The 12281-nt window shown below is 39.9% G+C and overlaps 1 protein-coding gene across 1 annotated transcript in view; it reads left to right on the top strand.

Annotated features, from left to right (window-relative positions):
- Positions 1–12281, top strand: part of LOC144752444 (uncharacterized) — a 351451-nt gene that overhangs the window by 88510 nt on the left and 250660 nt on the right. Inside the window, exon 7 of the mRNA XM_078640371.1 lies at positions 11652–11803. Coding sequence (XP_078496497.1) covers positions 11652–11803 — 152 coding nt within the window. The remainder of the gene's footprint in view (positions 1–11651; positions 11804–12281) is intronic.

The raw sequence follows: 12281 nt of genomic DNA, 5'->3' as shown, positions 1-12281 counted from the left end.
GCCGTATCTGGCTACGAAGTTAATGCGGCCAAGTCAGATATAATGGTTTGGAATGATCCTGTGCCTGTGGCTGGGGTACAGTTAAGTCCAGTCTTGCGATATCTGGGCCTAAATATATACAGGGACATAAATGAGATAGTTCCAGCAAATTTCTCGCTCATTGCTAAAGAATGCCGTAGGCTAATGAAATCATGGTCTTCACTCCCACTATCTTTATTAGGCAGATCCAATCTGGGGAAAATGACGATCTTACCGAAAGTTACATTCTTATTTAACACCATCCCCCTTTTTTTTTGAACCCTCAATGATAGCCAAACTCCAAAGGGATATATGTTCTTTTATTTGGAATAATCGTAACCCTAGAATTGCCTGGAAGAATATTAGGCGCCGTAGAGAGAAGGGAGGTTTAGCGGCGCCCGACCTACAACTCTATGGGTGGGCCTTCCAGATGTCCCATGTCAGGATGTTATTAAAATCGCCAACAAATTCGGGATGTGGGCTTATGTTTGCAGCATTACTTAGAGGGGAAAATGTAGCCGATCATACATTTTTGTTTAAGTTTGGGGATCACAAGTTTTAAAAAAAAGTTAAACTGAAGGTGTTAAGAGGTTCATGTAGAACATGGGTTAAACGTAGGCGTACTATTAAAATTGATTATTATTCCTGTAAGGCTCCATTATGGAATTCACCTGGGTCCCCGAGCTGGCTTTTGGATAGCCTTGCAGCACCACTACGAGAGGCAGGATTAGCAGTATGGGGGGATCTTTTTGTAGATGGTACCCTACTTCCGTGGGAGATATTGAGTCTAAAAATAGGGACTCGGTTCTCCAGGTTCAAATACCTACAAATACAAAGTTGGGCACACTCACAGACTTTTATTAAAGGTAGATTTCAACTAGGGGGTGATAGTACCTTAGTGTCCCTATTAATAGATAAACCTTTATCTAAGAAGGAGGTCTCACTCTGGTACAATCTCCTATTGGACGGAATCGAGGGTGAGTTTCAGTTGCCTGATAAACTGTGGACCGCACATATTGCAAACATCAGTCTGGAGAACCTGTGGTTCGAATCCTTTAAGATCATGTGGAACATTGTGAAACCATTTTGGCTACGCCGAAACCACTTGTTCACACTACATAGGGCTTACTATTCGCCCCAGCGTTTATCGAAGTTCTCGGATAATCCTGTTTCATGCCCTAAATGTGGCTTGGTAGAAGCTTTAGATGTACATATATTTTCCTAGATTGCCCACTCTTATCACCTTTTTGGAACTCAGTTTGCCTATCACTTTCCACCGCGCTGGGTTCCCAAGTTACATTATGTCTTGCTCTTGTTATTTTTGGTGTTTCTCCAGAATTTCACGGGCCGGCAAAAAAGTTACTTTTTTTTGGTATTTTGCTGGCCAGGAGGGAAATATGTAGGAAATGGAAAGATCCGCTACTTCCTACCCTACTTGATTGGCGTACCTCTGTGCTACAAACATCGAAGCTAGACCTTCTAAGATCTAGAAATTCGCGCAAGACAAACTTTTGGAGATTATTAGACTGGTAATTTTTTTCTTTTCTTTTTTTTGATCTTGGTTTTTTTTGTTGTTGTTTGTTTTCCCCCCCCAAGGTCCAATGATTACGCTGCTTGGCACCTTTTTCTCATGTTTGACTATACCCACCACAGTTGAATCGGTATAAGAATGGGTATATGAACGCAGCATGTGTCCCCGACGGTTGTTCCAAAGTAGCTTAGGTGGAGTCTGATACCACTTACTGAGGGGCAATTTGGGCGGCCCTTCTGAGAGCCCCTACCAGTTTATCTGTGACAGTAAGTTTAGCTCTACATGCTACTAGTTGGTCACCAAGGGCGAAATATGAGGACAAAAAAAAATATTTATAAAAAAAAAAGACTAAGAAAATTGGTGATATTTTGTGAATTTGAAACTTTCAATTATTAAGAAGCATTAAGATGGAGGAAAATTCAAGGATGTAATTCAGTAGAATTTAAGAAAGAAATTGTTGGAAAATACATATGACTGCAAACAATGTTACGGATCGCTTGAAAAGCTATGCAAGCACAAAATAATGTTAGAAATATGGAGCAAGGAAGCATGAAAACAATGGAGCAAGTTCAACAAATGCCAAGGAAAGATAGTAAAACAGAGAAGACAGAATCACAACACAGAAAAAAAGATTTTATCACTGATGTAGTTTCAGTTTCCACTTTTAAAGACGTGTCCAGCTTTAGAACACCAATGGAGAGAATTTGGAAAAACAATCATTATATAAGTTTGTGAAGACTTAAGCGTGACAAAAAAGGAAAATGTCAAAGGTTGGAGTAAGCAAACTAAAGGAACTACCTAACACGTAAGACTGATGGAAATTATTGAACATGACTGTTGACGGATCTGAACAGTCAGAACAGTTGTGTATGCGATGTATGCTGAAACCAAAGTCAAACAAATTAATTTGATAAGAAGAGAAAGTATTAAAAAATGTATTGATGTAATGGCTGGATCTCAAGAGGTTCCTTTCATACTTGATAGTGGGACAACATGTAACCTCAGTGCTTTTTATTGGAGAGCCAGACAGCCCGTTTCGCTTCTAGGAACATTTTGAAGAAAATATTCAAAGAAGAAATACAAGATTTTGAAGATGAACTTCCTGGTTCCTGTTTATAGAGTAATGGCAGTGCTCAAATAATGAGTTTATTAGCAACGGCGTGTAACGTTACTACAGAACAATCTGTTCTAAAAAAAACCCTGAGTTCTTTAAATGACTAGAAAAATTATATGATAAGACAATCACACTACACATCAATGAAGCAGTGAGGCCTGTTGGGCTAATATACAGAAGAGTTCCAATATATTTGCAAACCAAAGCAGAAAAATAAATACATTCATTATTCATTAAGATATTATTGAGCCTGCTAAACGTCCAAAACAATGGGTTTTTTCCTCCACAGTAGTGGTTCCAAAACCCCTCCGAAAACAGCAGAATTTATGTCAACATGCGAATACCCAACACAGCAAAAGAGAGAGAGATATCCAGAGCTGCATTTGAATGTCATGATTAGTAGTATTAATGGAGCTGCTGTTTTTTCAAAACTAAATGTGTACAAAGGATATCATCAGTTGGAATTTGAAGAACAATCAAGATATATAATAACATTTTCTACACATCTTGGATTGTTTCTTTTTAAAAAGTTTCATGTTGGGATATGTTCAGCTGCAGAATTCTTAAAAGCTTGTCTGATATAGAAAGGAAATATTTGCAGCAGAAAAAAAGGATATCTGTGGTATGGGCTTGTGAACATTTTCATGATTTCTTGGATGGTAATCCTTTTGTAATAATAGTTGATTATCAAGCGTTGACCACTGTTTTGCGAAATCCAAAGGTGAAAATACCCCCACGAATTGAGGAATGGGAAATGAGCATAATGGACAGCAACTTTAAAGTTGTTCATAAACCAGGAAAGGAACCTAACCCAACAGATTATTTATTTAGACACCCACTTGAAAGTAAAATGGAGCCAAAGTCTGAAGCTGAAGAATACATACGTTTTTTAATCAGATCAGCAGTACCGGAAGTAATTTCAGAAAAAGCATTATTTGATGCTTCTTTAAGAGAGAAACGATTCAAGAGATATACAGAATGTTATCACTTTAAATAAGAAAATGCATAGATAATGCAACACAAATTCAACTCGAAATATGAAAAAGAGATATCCTTGCATTTAAAAAAATATTCAGGCTTGGTTACTCATAGCTTCATCTGGCGTGCTTTTGAGAGGTAATAAGTTGGTTATTCCTTTTAGTTTGCAAAAACCTGTGATTGATTTAGGCCATGAGAGTCACTAAGGGATATCAGTGACAGAGATTTTTTTACGAGAATAAATGTGGTTTCCAAGATTAGGTAGTCATGTATAAGAAATTGGACGAACATGTAATTTACGCCAGTGTACTTCTAAAAAAAGGAACAAGGAAGCATTACACACGTCTAGATTACCAGATGTGGTGTGGACAAATTTGGCAGCAGATTTTTATGGACCTTTAGATTCTGGACATAATTTGTTTGTGATTATTGATGAATATTCTTGTTTTCCAATTGCTAAAAGTTATATAATTTGCTTCAACAGTGCTCCTTTTTTTGGATAACATTTTCTCAAGATGGGATACCAGATGTTTTAAAAACCGATAATGGACCACGTTTCAGTGGGAATAGTTAAAAAAAAATCATGAATTATATGGGAATAGCACACAGGAAAAAAAACTCCAATATTTCCTCAAGCAAATGGAATGGTGGAAAGCTTAATGGCCACTATTAAAAAAGCTATGCAAACAGCAGAACCATCTCAAATTTCTATAAACCAGGCTTTGTGTATCAAGTTTCGCATCATTGTAAAAATCCACTTCATGGATCTATAGGTAAATGTCCTTCCTAATTAATGTTTGGGCAGTTGCGACAAACTCGTCTACCACATCTCCCAACAAGTCCGCCAAAGAACCATGAAGAAATTGTGACGAGAGACAAAGAAGTTAAGGGAAAGATCAAGTATTATACACATCACAAAAATAACATTCAAGGCCATGGGTATCATGTGGGATATTTAGTGTTGGTAAAACAACGAAAGGCAAGAAAATCACCAAGTATGTTTTACCCTTCTCCATTAAAAGTGACAAAAATACATAGATCAGCAGTTAATATTTTAATTTTTGTGCGAAATGAAAAATACCTTCAATATTCCTGTTCATTTGTTGGGCTTTCAATTGCAAGAACGGTTCCATGAACAAGTAAAACTAAAAGTTACCCCAAGTAATTGAAATCCCTAACCTTGTCCAAAAAGGTGTACACTCATATTAAAACATTTTCTTTTTTAAACAAGGGCCAAAGGTCATAATATATTATTTGGAGTAATTTACTTTTAAATCTAAACCCTCCATGAAGTCAGAAAAACAATCCAGTAAGATCCGAAGGCTATTTGCTGTGCGGGCCATAAGTACCGCATCGTCTGCATACAATAAAATTGGAATATTTTGAGATCCCATTTTTGACACATCCCTACCGAAATTAATTAGATGATTAGAACTTATATTTATGTCTAATAAAAAAAGGAAGGGGCCAAAATGCAGCCTTGTCTGACCCCACTCGGAGAAACAATATATAATGATGCTTCTCCGTGAGGGCTGTAGCAAATGGATACCTTCAAATCCCAGTGTAGTCGTCCTATCACTTAAAGGAGATCTGATTCCACACCCAATTCCCTCCATGCACTCCCATATTTTCTCTTCTTGACCAGAATAAAGGCATTAGATAAATCAATAAAGCCAAATGTAACACACCCCTTTTGGCCATCACATATTTGGTGATTATTAAATGCAGGTTCAGAGCCTGCTCGACTGTGCCTAAGCCTGGCCTAACTCTAAAGATGGGCGGTTAGAAATCCGCACTCTGTTTGGAGTGCGAAGTTTTCAAAAACTCTGCACTCAAAACAGTGCGGAGTTTACCGGTGCCAAGATTGAGTCTAAGGGACTTACCATGGTAGCTGTCCACAGCAGTGCAGTCAGGCCGCCAGTCTCTTAGCTGCAACTGCCTTTCTACTCCTGCTGCTGAGCTGGCAGCACTCATGACTTCGCTTAAAAGCCTAAGCCTCCGCTGCTCCGTCTCGGAGGAAATTCAATTAAGCCAGGAGCCTCAGCCACCTTAGTGCAGCAGCTAAGCTAACCCCAACTCAGATCAGACAGCAAGAACTGCAGTGCGCATGGCATATTGTGTGAAGGCATGCCTGTCCCGATGAAATCCCTTGATAGGGTCAGGCAGTCCTTCACACAATACGCCATGCGCACGGCAGTTCTTTCTGTCTGAGCTGGGGTTAGCTTAACTGCTACACTAAGGTTGAGGTCTCACACCAGGTAGCTCAACTAACTTTCTGAAAATGAAGCACCCATTCTGCCTCCGGGATCAATGCATCCAATTTTGAGCCTACTTGGTCAGAGAAGAAAGGGTAGTTTACCACTTCACAAACTTTCTGGGTGTCTTTTGAGGCCGCCGCCTGTTTTAGATTCTCCCAGGTGCTATCTCTAATCTCCTTTTTCCTTTCTTCCAAAACATTCTTGTATTGTAACCTGGATGGTCTAATATTTGTTAGACACGTGGCTTTGTCTTAAAGGGCCTTTTTTTGTTTTTCATGGGCAGCGGAACAGGCTTTACTAAACCAGTGGTGTGTAGAACTCACTGAATTAGAACTGTATATTGTTAGTTACTTTGTAATAGCTTCACATAATTACTCACATTACCTTAAAATGAGTTGATAAATTGGCTATCTGCTAAGCAGGTCATTATGGACTATAAATTTCCATTAATTATCCTTTGATTGAAATCTAAGGGGTCTATTTTGTCCTACATAATGCGCAAATCTTGATTCTTGGTATATATTGGTTTCTGACTAATTGTCACACCTATTGAAAAACGTTGGAATTTGATGACTAATAGATTGTGGTCACTCATGCATTAGGGGACAATTTTGGACTCTAAGGTGCATGCCTTCTGCCAAAATCAATATAAAATCTATAATACTACCCTGATGCGTACTAATGAAAGTAGGAGTTAAAATGGAGTTTGACTGATCACGACCAAAAAAGGAATCAGAAGTAAAAATTAAGTCTTATCTAGCTAATAATAAATTCATGGCATCATCCAGAATTGTGTTTAAAATGCACCCTATTAGCAACTTCAAACGAAACACTACATAAATGACTGTCTACAACCTGGCAGACTGGAGTAGTAAAATCTCCTGCCCTTATTTTCATGGTGTTTCTATTCTTTTCCTTTGATTTTTCTTTGTTTTGTTATATTTTTTCCAGCTGCTAAAAACTAAAAAAAAGGGAGGGCCAAGAAACGTAATTATATAATGTCAGGCTAGGATTAGAAAAATGTGTGTGGAATGTAAGCTTGGAATCTTATCATTTAGAATAGAGGCATTTGTTAGTAATGTCAAGGAGATTTAAGGAGCAGAGAGTAGTTCGAGTAGCTGAGCAGCAAATAAACCTTCCGTTACTGAAGCCAGCCGTGCCCGTTTGTTGATTGAGTACTTCATTACACATGGAACTGCCATGTGCATGAGAACGCCAATGTCAAACTGTGGCGGCCACCTCTCCACAAAGACCTCCCATTTTCTTTGAAGAAAACGCATTCTGGTTACCTGCCAGATTCTTACTGGGCCAATCAGAGTTTGTCAAAAGTTTTTATAATTCTATCATTATCACTTTGTTCAGAGACCCAAGCAGTGATGCCCTAGAATCATCCTTGAAGAAGAGTTGGTAGGTCTGTCTCTAGGTCAGGACTCCAGTACCCAAATGTCAACCCTCCGAGGGGGGATTGTGATTAAATGCTGGTAAAACTTTGTTTTTCCGGCATTTTGCAAAAGCAAATTCCCAAGAAGTTCTGTCAACTTGACTTCTGTTTCACCCAATTCTACTTGTGAACACAAAGGATGGGAATCATCTTGCAATGGAGAGGGTGAGCTTTCATCTGTGTTGTATTGAGGCTCAGCTGAGGTGTGTGCACAGGTGTGTGGGTTGCAAGTGGTGTGGCAGTGGACCATATGAAAGCGAAAATAAGTGTAGGAAAGATACTTTCTAAAGCCATTATCAGGACGCGGTCATAGAACCCTGATCTTAGTGCCTATTGAGCAGTCATTTTAAGGGAACGGGATTGAGACAAGATTGATTGATTTTCAGCATGGCTTCAGGAATCCATGCTAGCTATCTCAAGAAGAACATCCAGTCCTTCTTTTTATCTCTGAACTTATCATGGAGCAGCTCATTCTATAAGTATACAAATGTAAAGAGAAAAACATTACTAGATATGCTTGTGTACAGCATCAAATCCCTTTCCAGTACACAGAGTCCACCCAAAGTGCTTCCCAGTAACCCCATGTTGTATAAAAGCTAACCATGCCTACTTAACCAATTTCAGCTGGCATACTGTAACCAGTAGTTTTTGTTTCCTTTTAAGAACTAAGCCATCCCTGCGGCCACAACATTCTCAATGGGCATCATTCCACTAAAAGAAACTGAAGGAGTTACAGCTGTCATTCAAAGAAATTCTCTACCTACACATTTGCTACTCATGAATGCAAATCTCTTCTTGCCCACTGTTCTTGTACCCTATCCTTCTTATCTTAACCACAATATATATGACTCCACCACACATTGCTGCATATGCTGCACACTACCTAGAATGTCTCTGAATCATTAAAACATGATAACCTTTACACAATGCAAGACTAAAATTCGACCTTTGATTGCCTATAATTGTGTGCTACCCACTAGGCAATCTCCGAACCTTGTGAATGTTTATTTATTTGTATTTATTTATTATTTTAAGAGTTTTAAAAAGTGCAGAGATGACCCATCGGGGTATCAGAGCACTGAACAAATCGCACACAACATATACAAACAAAGTAAATGGCAAACAGTTATAAGAAAGGACAGCCAGAACTGCAGAGCATCCATCGAGCAGGTTGAATCATGATCAGATATTATCAACACTAGTCATCCAGAACCATTCATCAGGGTTGTTATTAGAGATATTTGTTCATCAGAAATCTTTTCATTTCTATTTTGTAGGCGGTAGTCATGGGGTTGGTTCTGAATGTGGGTGGCAGAGAGTTCCATATTTTAGGGTCTAGGCTAGAAAATGAACGGTTGTATGTTATTTTTTGGGGTTGAGCTTCTGTGGTTTCAGCAATGGGGAATCCCCACTTCTCAAGGAGCAACTGCCCCCCAACTGTTCTAGTTTATTGGCCAGGTAAATGGGGGTGCTGTGGTGTAGAGCCTTATGAGGCATGCAGACTATTTTCGGCCTGGATCCTTGCCTCAACCGAGAGCCAGTTTAAAAGTTTTCGGTGGGAACTGATATGATGACATTTTCTAGATCCGGTGACTAGTCTAGTTGCTGAGTTCAGCCCAGCTTTTAATAGTGCTCACCTTGTTTTGGGATAGCCTGTGAGTGTAGCAATCCTGTAGTCTAATCGTGAAATGACAAGAGATTGTACTGCCATATGAAGGTCATCAGGGGGCAAAGAAAGGTTTGATGCTCTTTAGGATGCTCAGCTGGTAGTTGGCTCCCCTGTTTGTTGCACTGACATGATCTTGCATATTCAGATATTTGTCCATAGTTATACCAATTGATCTTGTGGAGTCAATATTGGTCGGGACACACATGAGAAGTGTAAGTTGTTTGAGCCATTCCTGTATGGGGACAGAGCAGTTTTGGGGGGTGATCAAGAGGATCACTGTTTTGAGCGTGTAGAGCATGAGGTTAGCCATTGCTGAATTTTCAGCAGGGTGCGGTTGAGAGTCTTAACGTTCTCAGGGCTGAGATTTTCAAGTATAATTGAGTGTGGTCAGCATACACGTGATAAAGTATATTTGAGTACTTTGGAATTTCATAGAGGGGTTCCATAAACAAATTGAATAGCGGAGGAGAGAATGTGGATCTTTGAGGTACTCCAATATAGACCGGAGTGAAGTCGGAAATGGTATGCTTGATTTTTATTCTTTGAGATCTGTTATGTAGGAATGATACAAACCAGTGTGAAAGGGGTCCGAATAGTCCCATCCTTGCCTCCAGAAGGCCGATCATGCTGTCATGTTTGTCCGTGTCGAACGCAGAGGATAGATCCAGAAGTATAAGTTGGTATGATTCATTCTGATCAGCAACAATATGTGTTTGCGCTGTTTCAGTGCTATATCCCTTTCTGAAGCCAAATTGGCATTAGTCTAGAAGAAGATTAAACTTTTCGATATGGTCAGAGTTGCAAGTGCACATATTTTTCTGGGACCTTTGCTAGTGTGGGTAGGTTAGTAATGGGACGGAAGTTGTTGAGGTCAGACTGATCTGCATTAGGCTTTTTGAGTATAGGATCGACCTGTCCTATTTTAGACAGTCTGGAATCAGGCCTTGAGATAGCGATACGTTAATAAGCGGTAGAATGAAGGATTTCAACTCTGATAAGTTTAGCGGGCACAGGATCAAATAAATGGTTGAAGGGTTTTAGCGAGATTATTATGTTGAGTATGTCAACTTTGCCTGTAAATTTGAAGGCATTCCAGGTAACATTTGTGTTTTTGTAGAAAAGCTGGATAGGGGGTTACTCCCCAGTTGGTAAATGGCGAGGAGATGGAAAGTGAATGGTTTACTAGATGTTGGGAGGTAAGATGTAGTTCTGATTCAATCTACTTGGTCTTTTCTATGAAATGTGCAGAGAAGTAGTTTCCACAAGGTGATGATCCCTTATCTCCTGAGTAGGAGTTAGAGCTGGAGGTTCTGATAAGTTCATATTGTTTTCGGGATCTATATTTGGGTTCATCTAGTTGTCTCAAACTATTCTGCTTTAAATCTTGGAATGTGTTTATTGTAAGCACTTCTAGTCAACCTCAAATGCTTGAGGTGAGAGAGGGAGGGAGAGATTCTCCAAGATATCTCAGCAAGTCTTAAATTGTGCCTTTCTTCATTAAGGTTGCAGTTGAACCAGTGTTTGGATTGTTTGCAATTTATCTGTGGCCCTACCCAAACAGCTGGATACACACTTCAAGCTATGTCTGTCTTTCCTAACCTCATCACATTGACCTACAAATATATCACTACCTGCACCTATCATGGTTCAATCGTGTTATCCTCCCATTCCCCTTTCCTCCAGCGACTTCCACTATCACTATATCTCTATCAACTATTTGGTCATTTAAAAAAAGGGAACCAGCCTTCTTCCTACCTTCTGTTGACGTGTTCCTTGTATTACAAAGGATCCCAATTCAGCAGTTCCATCTTTAATTTGGCAGATTTATTTGGGTTTTGCAGTTCCAAGTGTGGATTTTGTATTTAGGAGATAATCCCTGATGGGGGACTGATGTTGAGGCACCTGCTAGTCATGATGCTGTGATTAATAGGATGTCAAAGCACTTTGATCAATATGATGAATGTTTTTTGTGTTACTGCTTTTTACTGATGAATTCTGCTTTAACGGGGATGCTGGCGAGAGAGAGGTTGGCGGCTGGAGTTTGTAAAGAGATGGATGGATATTGGGTGAAGGTAAAAGTCTGAGGAGATTGCAGAGGCAATATAGAGTGAATGACTGAGTTTGCCTGAAATAGACCTAGTAGAGATGTACTAGGGTTAGGTGTGTAATGTGCCCAAATGTATTGTCAATGTAGATGATGATGCTAGCAAAAACGGGAAAAAGAGGGGCATCAGAGATATAAAGCAGCTGTTTGTGGAAAGATGGAAGAGGGACAAGGTGTGGAGTGGAACTGAGTGCCTGGAATGGGGAGATGAGAGTCTGAGAGAATGGTGGGTATGGTAAGGTGGGATTCAGACAACTGAAGGCTAATGATGAAGGGCAAATGGGTTGAGTCATAGGGGAGTAAGGTGTTAGGAAAAAGAAGAGATAAGAGGTGAGTGGAGTCAATTTTGTGGACGAAAGAAGGTATTGGTGGTTGTGGGTCTGGTGGGAGGAAAGAGGGAATATTAGAGCCAAATGACAGATTTGGGGAGGGGAGGAAGGGAAGGGAAACTAATTGTAAATAATCTAGCAGCATTGTCAAGAGTTCTTGTTTCATCTGTAGTGCCCCCTTCTACATTGTCCTGCTGTTTTATTTTCAGATGTCTCATACATTCCGGAACTACGGTCCCGGCGTGCGGCACATAAAGTTTCAACACGGTGGACAAGACACCCAGTTTTGGGCAGGATGGTACGGAGTGCGAGTGACCTGCAGCAGCCTGGTGATCGAGCCGCGGGGCCCTAATGGGCAGTAAAGAGAGAGGCTTGGAAAGGATCCCTTCTATGCACAGTGCGACCACAGATGAGAAGGAAACAACTTTACGGAAGGCGGGACCCACAGTTCTGGTCGTCGGGTTCATGCAGATAACACATTTACTCCCTGGATAAGACTTGGGGAGCGGGAGATCATGAGCATTTATTTTGGTGATGCATTTTGAGAAAATGAACCCCTGCCATTGAGGGCTGGCAGCGTTCTTGATTTTTGTAGGCAATAGCACCACATATCCATTTTCTGTTCATGGTTTTAAAAATATCTCTTGCTTTCCGGTTTAACCTGCTCAGATCTGCGTACTGTACGTATTGCAAACACTATGATGTGTTGATTATCTCATAGTTGTAAAATTTCCAGATTTTTATTAAACTAAACATTGACCCAGCCCCCCTTAGGCTGCACAAACCTTCTCACTCAATGCCCTTCACTGGCTATCAACCTCTGGTCTTCAATGTCCTGT

The sequence above is a fragment of the Lissotriton helveticus genome, chromosome 5_1 (assembly GCF_964261635.1).
Source record: "Lissotriton helveticus chromosome 5_1, aLisHel1.1, whole genome shotgun sequence".
NCBI classification, from domain to species: domain Eukaryota; kingdom Metazoa; phylum Chordata; class Amphibia; order Caudata; family Salamandridae; genus Lissotriton; species Lissotriton helveticus.
This window is presented reverse-complemented; position numbering and strand designations above follow the sequence as displayed.